General features: G+C 63.0%; 1 protein-coding gene across 1 annotated transcript; it reads right to left on the reverse strand.

Moving 5' to 3' along the window:
* Nucleotides 1–490: 490 nt before the first annotated feature.
* On the reverse strand, nt 491–5,907 carry DES (desmin). The gene is made up of 9 exons (XM_057430215.1): nt 5,260–5,907; nt 3,449–3,509; nt 3,174–3,269; nt 2,924–3,085; nt 2,707–2,832; nt 1,804–2,024; nt 1,621–1,670; nt 1,272–1,354; nt 491–1,140 (listed from the first exon to the last, which is right to left on the reverse strand). The coding sequence occupies exons 1-9, from the start codon at nt 5,811–5,813 to the stop codon at nt 1,099–1,101; spliced, it is 1,395 nt and encodes a 464-aa protein (XP_057286198.1). The 5' UTR covers nt 5,814–5,907; the 3' UTR covers nt 491–1,098.
* Between the last annotated feature and the right edge of the window lie 5,227 nt (nt 5,908–11,134).

Genomic DNA, 11,134 nt, shown 5'->3' on the forward strand with positions numbered 1-11,134 from the left:
TCCACCGCCACAGGCAGCAAAAATGCTCTGGGCACCTTCAGTGTGAGGGACACAAGCGTTTTGAGGGGACCAACAGCTTAAGGAAGAGACAGCTCAGGGAAATGCTGGCCCCTCTATCAATCCCAGCCCATCCCTGATGGGATGCACACCCCCCAGTGCTGCCTCCCCGCCACCCCGCCCCATCCCTGCCCCAGAGATGCCCTGGAGTAAGGATTGATGCTCCGCTGTTTATTTCAGCCGCCCAAAGAGTCAGGTAGACGCTGTGGGGTGGGGGTGCAGTGGGGCGAGGGTTGGGGGCACTTGCCCTGGCCCCCGGGCCTCTCTCAGGCTCCTCTCCATCTCTCCCCCCTTTCCCACTCACTCACTCCTCCTCTCTCCTGTGTCCACCTACATGTACCCTCTCGGCTCATGAGCCTGGACCCGCGCAGCCTCCTGCTGCTGGGGTCCCCGCGATGGTGGGAGGGAGGGAGGGCGCTGCCCTCCTCTGCCCCTCTCTGCCCCATGGGACTGCCTCTCTGGCTGGGGGGAGCGCAGGGCCCCATCACCCCGGGGCCAGGAGGAGGACGCAGGCTGGGAGCACCCTGGCTCCGAGCCGAGCAGACAACGGGGACTCAGCTTGGAACCTGCTTCTCCCTATCCTGTCATCACCGCCATGCACCCAGAGAAGTGCCAGCTCCGGGGGTCCGGCGGTGCCGGTGCAGGGGGATGGGATGGACCCCAAGCCCGTGCCGGAAGTGGGGAGGGGTCTCTGGGGGGATCCAGAACCCGCTGCTGGGACCGTCCGGCTCTCTGAGGAGCTGGCCCAGGCCACCACCTGCTCCCCCCGACCCCTCCTGCCTGTCCCCTCCCTCCCGCCTTCCTGCCGTCCCCCGGCCTGGGCCTGATCCTGACGCTGGCGTTGCCACTGCGAAGCTGCGAAAGCATAGTGAGCCTTTTGAAGCCGAAGGAGAGAGCCCGGGGGTGCGGGGGCCAGGAGGCGGCTGCGCGGGGGGACCCCTCGGGCAGTGCCGAGGGGCGAAGTGGGGGCAGGAGGGGGGGCTTGGCGGCGGGACGGAGGCAGGGACAGAAGGTGCCAGTGGGCTGCCGGCGCTGCCTCCTCTACAGCACTTCGTGCTGCTGCTGGGTTGCCTCACTCACCACCTGAAGGAGAGAGGCACCGTGAAAGGCCACGCGTCATGTCTGCACCAGAGCCCCGAGCATCGGGACAGGCTCCGTGCTCAGCCCTGCCCTCCACCCCCACCCCCTGCCTCTCTGTCACTGGCTGTGCTCACCTCCCCATCACGGGTTTCGATGGTTTTGATCATTACGGTCTTTTTGGTGTGCACCTCGGAGGCACGCTGCTCTGGGCTGGTCTCTGTGGGTGGGAGAACACAGGGACATGTGGCATGGGGTCACAGCCATAGGGCTGGGGTGACTAGGGCGCTTCAGGAGCCCTGGATTAACCCCCTCTCAGTTTATGGCAACAACCAGCCCAGTGTCTCCACGCCAGGAGCTCAATGTGGCACACCTGGGTCCACAGCTGCCAGCCTGGCTGCAGCCCTCCAGGAGGGATATTAGCCCAAAAACTGGGGACCCCTGGGGACTCAGTGCAGGTCCCCCTCTTCACAGAGCAATGCTCACCTCGGAAATTGAGTGCAGAAGCAAAGGTCTGGTGCATGGGGATGCTGATCCTGTGGGGAACAAAGAGGGGAGAGCTCAGCACCAGCCAGCTCCAACCCTTGGGTGGCTGCTCATGGGGTGAGAGCTCAAAAAACAACTGACCCTGCTGGTCCTCTCACTTTGTCCTGCCCTCCCGCCACTCACCGGCTCTCCTCGCCTTCCAGCAGCTTGCGGTATGTGGCAATCTCCACGTCCAGGGCCATCTTGACATTGAGCAGGTCCTGGTACTCACGCAAGTGCCGGGCCATCTCATCCTTCAGATGCCGGATCTCCTCCTCCAGCCGGGCAATGGTGTCCTGGTACCCACCAGCCTCCCCTGCAAAGCGTTCCTCCATCTCCCGCATTTGGCGCATCAGCGAGTCATTCTGGGGAGACAGCAGGGCTCAGTGAGGAGGGGCGATCTGAAGGGGTCAGGGGTCACCTGGGGTGGGAGCTTGGGATGCTGGGGGGTCCCTAGGGGAGAGACAAGGACTTAGGGAGACCTGTGGCTAACCCTGGGCGGAGTCCAGCAGACACAGGACAATAATGGGTGGCTGTCACCCTCTGTCTGCCCAGCTCTGGGCAGCAGGGTCTGGTAGGGACAAGCTGGGGATGTGCTAGGTTACCTCAGCACCCTGTGCCTTGGCACTCAAGCCCCCCAGCAAAGCCATCCTACCCCATGTAGAGGGGCATGGAGAGGTGCAGGAGCACCAAACAGCTGCCTGCAGATGGCACTGCCACACTGGTGGCTGCTGGCTGGCTCCTGTGACCATGAGGGTGCCAAGGGACTGTTGTGCCTTGTGTGTTTGTAACCACCTTCCCGGCCTGCAACCAGACACCCCGAGCACTGTGCCGCCTGCCTGGAGCCTCCCAGGCTGGGCACCTTTTGCAATCTGTGCCTTGACCTCAGGGCTCTGCCAAAACACCTCACATAGACCCTGACTGCCACTGGGGGAGGTGCAGCCCAAATCTGCAGTATGAGTCCCCCCATGGCAGCACCACAGAGAGCCCCCCAGAGATGTCCAGAGCTCCCCTGGAGCAGGAAGTCCAACACTGCCCACTGCTTACCGTGCCCTTGAGGGCATCAATCTCGCAGGTGTAGGATTGGATCTGGTGCCGGTACTCCAGCATCTCCTGTTTTGCCTGCCGCAGTGCGTCGTTGTTCTTGTTGGCCGCTTGTGTCAAGTCATTCACCTGGGGAGAGACCAGGGTCAGCACGCAAGGGCACTGAGACTGACAAGTCCTACTGCCCTGGGTCCAGCCAGGAGCCCACTGCCTCCCGCACCTTGGACTTGTACCACTCCTCAGCCTCCGCGATGTTCTTGGCGGCTATGCTCTCGTACTGAGCACGGATGTCCCGCAGCGCAGCCGTCAGGTCAGGCTTGGAGATGTCCATCTCCACCTGGATGTGCTGCTCCTGCAGCTGAGCCTGCAGCTCCCGGATTTCCTTGGGGGACAAAGTGACACCTCAGGGCACCCATTCCATCACCCAGCCCCATGGGTGCCTGTGGGAAAGGGGGCCACTGCTGACCTACCTCTTCGTGCACCTTCTTGAGGAAGGCGATCTCCTCCTGCAGGGACTCAATGCGTCTCTCCAGGTCAATTCGTGCCAAGGTGGCTGCATCTACATCCTGGAGGAACACAGTGAGGGGCAGTGTGTTTGGGAGGCGTGCGGAGAGAGGACCAGTGTTGGAAGGTGCAGGGCTGTGCTCAGAGCCATGCCCTGGAGTTGGGGCCAAGCTCCTGGGGGGACATAGGGATGGGAAGGGAGGTGAGGGTCCCATGCCACGCAGGGGGGACAGGTACTCACGGCTCTGAAAGCAGCCAGGTTGTTCTCAGCCTCCTCCTTCAGCTGGATCTCCTCTTGCAGTCTACAGGCAGAGAGGGAAGGTTAGGGGTGGGGGGGTGGGGGGGCAGAGGAAGCCCCATCCCACAGCAGCAATGTACCCCTGAGCTGTCCCTTAGCTCAGCATGTCCCGGTGGGAAGACAGTGGATTGTCCTGTATTCCCGGCAGGCATTGGGAGGGCTGGCAGAGGGCCAGGGGCTCTTCCTCCCATTCCCTATTATAGTCAACGCTGGAGAGAGCACAAAGGCATGAGGTCAGCTCGGTGCCACGCGCACTGCCCCGGCCCTTATAGGGGAGAGTGGTCAGCAGCTGGGGGGACGGGGTGCAGGATCCAGCACAGGGGGCCCAAGGGATGGCCACCGGCTGAGACATCCCTGGGAGAGCAGGACAGGCAGGTCTCAGCGATGCTGTGGGACAGGGAGCAGGGACTTCTGTGGTGTGAGCCCAAGGTCAGGGCTGGCTGTGCCAGGGGAGGGGGCAGTGCTGCTGCTGCCGGTCAGGGGGAAGCGGGGGGGGGGGGAGAGGGAGGTGCCCGGGTGGTGCTGGCACTGAGGGTGGCAGGAACCCTCACCCATTTGTTGTGTGCCTTGTTCCTCCCCTGACATTGCAGGGTCCTCCATGCTGCCCCCCCAGCCTCCCAGCATCGGAGGCTCTGCTTCACCTAGCAGAGGATCCTACCCCACCACTGACTGGCTGGGGCACAGGCTGGGGCTGGGGAGAGGCAGCAGGCTGTGTTACCCCCAGGAGATGGGGACTCGGTGTCCCCTCAGCATAGGGGCCAGGAGAGAAGGTGCAGACCAGCATCAGAACAAGCGGCTCCCCTTGCGCATCCATCCCTGCTGCCAGGTGCCCCGAACTGGTCAGTCCCTGGGGTTCACTCAGCCTGGCCACCTTTGTGGCTATTCCCTCCTGGCCCCAGTCCCATCCTTGGCACCAGCCAGGCCCATGGCATCCTCGGGGGGTTCCTCCTGCTCCCAGAGTGCCATGGACACCCACACAGGCCTGGAGCATCCCTGCGGAAGTGCAGCTGCTTCCTCCCCTCCCTTCTTTGCATCCGGAGCTGGCGAAGTAGATACCCCCCCCGGGTCATCCTCCCCCTTGCTTCCACCTGCCTGGAGGTTCCATCCATCTGCCTGGCTGTCCCACAGGGCTCAGCTCACTGATGGGCTCTCCAGCCCTCTCTGGTGTGAGCAGGGTTGGGGACCTGATGGGGGGCACTCTGATCCCCCAGCTCTGGGGATTCCATGGCACCAGAACCTGACCTCAGCCCTACCACAAGGGAGGGTATGGGGGGACACCCTTGCTGCTGGAGCCGCCCTGCCCACTGGGTGCTACCTGGGTGCCTGGTGAGGGCTGGCAACAGCCATCAGAGTACCCTGCTGAGATGCCCAGGCTGTGGGCATCTACCTCACTTTGCCCCCCACACCCCTGGGACAGCTTACCCCTGCCTGTTCCACACTGTGGGTCAGGGAGCACCCAGCACTGGCATAGCAGGTTGCAGGTGCCTTTCTCCCTCCCAAAACTCACAGCCACCATGCCAGGACCTGGCACCCTGCAAAGTGCTCTGAAGGCAAGAGGTACAACGAGGTGCTCTCCCACCCCAGGGATGTGGCAAAGGGGATGGAGTAGTGGGGCTGATGGGCTCTCAGCGTGGGGCACAAGCATGGCACTGAACATGCCAGGGGTTGCCAGGGTAAACTGTGCCACCATCCACCCCTAGGGATGGAGGTGTATGCATGGATGCCCACAAGGACATGCCGGGGCCCTCACTCACTTCTGCTTGAGCTTCTGCAGGTCATCGAGCAGGTTGTCGCGCTCCACCTCGACACGAGCCCGCTGGTTGGTGAGCAGGTCCACCTGGCGCCGGAGCTCCCGCAGCTCCTCCTCGTACATCTCGGCCACGCGGGTGGGCTCCTTGCCCCGCAGGCGGTTCACTTCGGCCACCATGAGGGCATTCTGCTGCTCCAAGAAGCGCACCTTCTCGATGTAGTTGGCGAAGCGGTCATTGAGCTCCTGCAGCTCCACCTTCTCGTTGGTGCGGGTCTGCAGGAACTCCTGGTTCATGGCATCGGCCAGGCTGAAGTCCAGCAGCTCGCCGGCACCTTGGTAGGCGCTTTGGTAGGAGCGCAGGGGTGTCACGCGGGTGGTGCGGAAGCTGGACAGGCTGGGCACGGCCGAGGTGCGGGACACCTGGTAGACGCGGGAGGTGACAGAGCTGCCACTGCTGCCCTTACCCCCGAAGGAGGTGCGAGAGAAGACCGGGGAGGCACCGCCAAAGGTGCGGCGATAGGAAGAGACCCGCTGGCTGGAGGAGTAGGACTGGCTCATGGTGGCGGCGTGGAGCGGCGAGGCCAGAGCAGGGAGCAGGCGCTGGGGCTGGCGAGCGGCCGGCGGCTCTGTGAGGCGTCGGGAGGGGACCCGCGACGCCGCTATTTGTATCCTGCTGACATCATTCGCCCCTCCTGCTGCCGCTGGGCAGCTGGGGATGCTGCTGCGGGGGGACTGCTGCCAGCCCCCGCCTACTGCCCCTCACCTGCCCGCACGCTGGGCCATGGGCCCCCGCGCAAACAGCAACCGTGCCTATGGACCCCTGGGCACCCCCAGACCCTGCTGGGGTATCAGCCTCCCTCCCGGCCCCCACTGCACTGCCCTGTCCCTGACCCATGGATGGGGCAGGCTGGTGATGAGCCCCCCAGCGCTGCCCAGAGCCCTGTCAGGGCATATTGCCATCCCACCTATGGTGGGGGCAGGCAGACAGATGTCCTAGGCTGATGCCAGAGGAGGAAGAAGGGGACTCAGCACTTCACACCACCACTGGGGCCCTTAAGCCAGACACCATGCATGGTAGCTATGGTGCCCAGATCTGCCTTGAGCACCCCAAAATGATGATGATGCCCTGACCCACCCGGTGGCTCAGATCTCCATGTGGGGCCAGACTCCAACCCAACCCCCCCCCCGCCCAGGCAAGGGCAATAGAGGCATTTAGGTGGGTTGTGATGTGGGGAGACACCTGCCCTGAGTGTCCTTGTGCTGAGCCACTACCCAACGCCCCTTTTCGACAGAGGGGCCTGAGTGCCAGCCCAAGGCTGGGCACTTTCGAGGTGCTGCTGAGTGACCCTGAGCAGGTGCTGGGTCCAAGCCTTCCCAGTGACATCAGCCCCTTGGGTCCTCACTGTGGCACATTCCCGAAGCAGCAGGCACCCAACCAAAATAGCCTCCAAGCTCATATGCGTGGGACATAGTGGTATTTATAGCCAGGGGAAGCACCCTCTTAACCCTTCTTGTGCCAGGTGTGTGCAGAGAACCATCCAGATGAGGACTCTGCCCGGAGCAGCCCCAGCCCCTCCCTGGTCCCTGTCACCCTGAGAGAAGGATAAGGTGCCCAGGTCATCCAAGGGTGCTGCAGACTCTGCTATCTCCTCAGCCTCCCCCCTTGGCCTGGCAGTACTTTGGGGATCAGAAAGCCCAGCCCAACTCCCCAAAGCCTCCCAGATTGGAAAATACTCCAGTTCACTCCAGAACCCCCACTGCAGCATCCCACCCCCTGGACAGGCATTGGGCCAGGGCAGGGCCCCCTGGAGCCATCCACAAACCAGTGCCAGCCAAAGAGGACATCCTAAGGGAGAGGGACTGTGCTGGGGAAGCCCCTCGGGGGGTTGCCCCTTGCCTGGGCAGCATCCCATCCTCCCCAGCCCCTCTGACCCCCCCCACCTGGTGACCCCCAGCCCTGCCCAAGCTAGGCTGTTTTGGCTTACATCAGCTGGCAAAGCCCCAGCGCCTCTCTCCCTGGGTGCTGGAGGAGGGGACCAACGTGCCAGCGGGCACCAGGTGACTCAGCAGCAGGAGCCATGCTCAGCCCTGCCTGGCCTGCGCCCCTCAGCCCTCCACCCCGGCTGCAAGGCTGATGCTGAGCAGTGCCAGGGCTTGTCAGTGGCAGCATCAGCACATCATCCTCAACTGCCTCAGCTCGAGGAGAGCTCCTGCCTGCCTACTCCCTGCCACCTGGGGGGCCAGCAAAGGCCTGGGTCCCACACTCATGCAGGTGGGAGGGGGCTTGATGCCCCGCATCCCTTCTGTCCCCTCAAGCCCCCCATCCCCGGCGCCCCTCCAGCCACCTAGTTGCAGCTTAATGCAGCAGCTACCCGGAGGGTGCCCACTGCTTGACAGAGCCTGCCTTTAAAAGGGAAGGTATGTCCAGATGGGGTTGTTTCATCCCAGCGCAAGGGGGAGGATGGGAGGAAGGGGGGCCTGGGGGTGGGGGGGAGAAGATGGAAAAACAGACAGCACCCTTCCTCCTCCTGGCCTTGCTCTGAGCACATCCCTGAGCTCCTTACGTGTGCCTTGCCTGACCCGTGAGTGCCGTCAGGGTGGCATGCCAGCCTTGGCTGGGGTGCAGAGGAGCTGGTGAGCATGCACAGCAGTACAGGGGTCCCCACGGGTCTGGTCCAGCACAGTTTCAGCTGTACTGTTCAGCCATCCTTTCCTGTGAGCCCACCCCATTGCACCACATTGTGGGACTATGGGGAGGATGGGCTCCCAGGGATGGGCTGTCCAGGGTGCTTAGCACCCTGACATGGTGCTTCAGGTAGGCCTGGAGTCCCCATCCCACAGAGCAGGAGGGTGCAATTTTGGGGTGCCCTAGGGAGGGGAAACACTGCTGCTAGGAGGGGAGGCAGCTCAGAGGGGTTAATCAAGAGCATCCTCCTGATCCCGTTCTAGGAGAAACTGAAGTGGCTTTTCCTCGGCTGCTGTGACAGCCTTCCGGGATGGCTCTGTGCAGGCAGGGGCCTCACTGCTGGCAGAGGGCGACAGATGCCTTGGACTTTCCACAGCCTCTTAGGAAAGTCCCGTCTGCCTTCAGGACCCAGCAGCACCGGAAGCAGGGGGCGAAGAACAGGACCTGGGAACCCTGCCAGAGTCCCATTCAGGGACACAGCCCCGGGGGCTGCAAAAAGTAAGGAGGCTGCAGAGAACAGCCATACAGAGATGCCTCCTGTCCTGTCCAGCCCCTTTCATCCTCCCCATGGCTCCATCCCAGGCCAGGCTGACCCAGACCGACAGAGCCTGGGAAGCAGCTTCCAAGCCCCTGCGCTGGCTTGGCCCCAACTCCCAGGCCTGGGACGAGGCTGCTGTCGGGAAGGCATCGGGAGCTGGAACGTCAAACAACTCCCTCCTGTCATGACATGCCCGTGAGTGAATCCAGCTGCATCCTGCTGCCGCCCCTCCTCCCCAGCCCTCCCTCCCTGCTGCTCCCCCAGGATTTAAACCGCTCGGGGAGCCAGGAACAGCATCCCTGGGGTTGACATCTCGGGGCTTGGAGATGGGCAGGATGCAGGGACAGGGTGCCAGCTTCTCCTCATCCCCATTCTCAGCCACTGGGGCTCCTGTACCCCCGTTAGGCCTGGCCCTGTCTCAGGGGTGAGTGGAGGGATGGGAATGAAGCAGCCAGGGTGTCCATCCCCCTCCTTCCTGGCCCCTGGCTGTCTCCCTGCATCCCACTCCTTTTAGAGCCATGAGTCTCCCAGGCGCCTTTACCCTAAGAGGGAAGGACTGTGTGGTCCATTCCCTGGCGCTGACGGACCCAGGGCGCATGCTATTGTCTAAATAGGAGATAGTTCTCCTTCCCTCCCTGGATGGTGGCCCAGCCCAGCCTGCTGGGGTCCTGGGTGCCCCACAGACTGCAGCCCCCAGCCTGCTGCTCACCCCAGCTGCCCCCATGCCTTCACCCACCCGAGGACTTGGAGCCATCAGTGTGGCTGTCTGGTTGCCCCTGGCCCCAGTCCCTGTGTCCCCAGGTGATAGGGATGTTGGGGGCAATAGCCTGTCTCCGAGTGGCACAGGGATGCTGGAGGGTGCCTGGTTGCCCTGCATCATGTGTGGATGCTGGGGGTGTCCATCTAGCCTCCATGACCTGTATGGATACTGGAGAGTGTTTGCTTGCCCCCCTGGGTCTTTGTAGGTCCTTAGGGTGAGTTGTTGCCTCAGCGGTCCATGAGGATGCTGATGTGACCAGCTGCCCCAAGGCCACATAGATGCTGGATGAGACCAGCTACCTCTGTGTCCATGCAGATTCTTAAATCATATACCTGCCCCCATCACTCATCCCAGCTAGCCCTGCAATCCGTGGGGATGCTGGGGATGTTTATCCATCCCCACAGCCCAGGAACAGGCTGAGGGTGCTCACCCGCTCTTGTGGTCCATGGGGATATTCACCTGTCCCAGTGGCCATGCAGGTGCTGGGCGTGCCCAGCTGCCCTCACAATCCATGTGGATGTAGGGATGCCTGGCCACCCTTGTGGTCCCTGATGGTGCTGAGGTGTCTGTCTGACTTCCCAATAGCATCACTCATGCCAGTGAGATGAGGTAGCATCACTGCCCACTGCATCACTGGTGTCTCGTGAGGCATGGTGGCCATTCGCTCAGCCTCCAGCAATGCCTGGGCAGTGATTTCATTTTCCCATGCCCAGACACGTGGGCCAGGAAGGGGGAGTACTGCCTCGATTGGTGCCATCCCTTCACCCATCCTGTCGGGGGGGGGGAGCAGGCAGCCTGGCAGGCAGCGGGAGAAGGGGGCGGCACTTCCTGCTCTCCGGCTGTGTTTACAGGCTCTGTCCTGGGCCATCTCCCCATTAACCCCTTCCACTGTGGCTCAGATCTGGCTGCCTGTCTCCAGGGAAGAATGCTTCCAGGAGCAAAGCTTGCCCACCCCCCACCCACCCTGAGCTGCCAGGGGATGCAGAAAAGGGCATGGTGCTCTCTCCCCTGGTCTGGCCCCTGCCAGGCACCCCATGGCACACACGAGCCCAGCAGGGGGGTGCAAACATCCCGAGGAGGAGCTGGTTATAGCTGCCAGGGCTCCCTGCTGCAGCAATGGGGTCCGTGGGGCAGAGAGGAATAGGACAGGAGCAGTGCCTTCCCAGGAGTGCGGTGTCGGGGTGGAGGCAGCAGCAGCAGGTGCTGTGCAGCCCCTGGCATCCAGCCAGGCGTGAGTCAGAGCCCACCCGGATATAGCCAGTGGGAGCTTTTTCTGGAAGCCCCTGTTGTTCCAGGAATAGCTGCGGCATGCCAAGACCCTGCCCTTTTCCTCGGCTTGTGGGGGTGGGCCTGCCACTCACCCCCTGCTCCAGCCACCCAGGAACTGATCCTGGTACCCCCTGCTCCTGCACCCATACCCCTGAGACCCATCTGCCCTCGGCACCAACATCTGCTGGGTACCAACCCTGGGCAGCCACTGGCTGGGGTGGCCATGGGCTCAAGATGTCCCCAGGTGTCCCCCCAGCATGGCCTGTGGAACACCTGGCAGCACATGGCCCTGAGCTGGGTGCTGCAGCAGCAAGGGGTGATGCTAGCAGGAGCAGGGGGGCTGCAAGGCACCCATGTACCTTGGGCAGGAGGGTGCAGGGCAGGGGCGCATGAGGCCCAGCTCCGGGCTGGGTGCTGAGTGCTGGGTTCCTGCTCCAAGCTTGGACCTGTCCCAGGGGGTGCTGTGACCGTGTTTTGCTGTGGTTGACATGGAGACCCCACAGCTGTCTGGTTGGGCTTGTCGGCTCCCTTTGGAGGGGGGATAGGCAGGTGCTGCGGGCTGGGAGTATTAATCCAGAGCTGTCATGAGCTCCTGGCACAGCAGGTCCCAGGGTCAGCAGCAGCAG

The sequence above is a fragment of the Pezoporus wallicus genome, unplaced genomic scaffold, assembly GCF_028554395.1.
Source record: "Pezoporus wallicus isolate ANWC-B61680 ecotype Strahan unplaced genomic scaffold, APGP_CSIRO_Pwel_v1 contig_5261, whole genome shotgun sequence".
NCBI classification, from domain to species: domain Eukaryota; kingdom Metazoa; phylum Chordata; class Aves; order Psittaciformes; family Psittacidae; genus Pezoporus; species Pezoporus wallicus.

Coding starts and splice junctions, on each gene's coding strand:
- DES (XM_057430215.1), bottom strand. CDS start 5,813: ATGAGCCAGTCCTACTCCTCCAGCCAGCGGGTCTCTTCCTATCGCCGC. Junction 3,510..5,259: donor CTGCAGAAGCTCAAGCAGAA/GTGAGTGAGGGC, acceptor CTCTGCCTGTAG/ACTGCAAGAGGAGATCCAGC. Junction 1,141..1,271: donor TCGAAACCCGTGATGGGGAG/GTGAGCACAGCC, acceptor TCTCTCCTTCAG/GTGGTGAGTGAGGCAACCCA.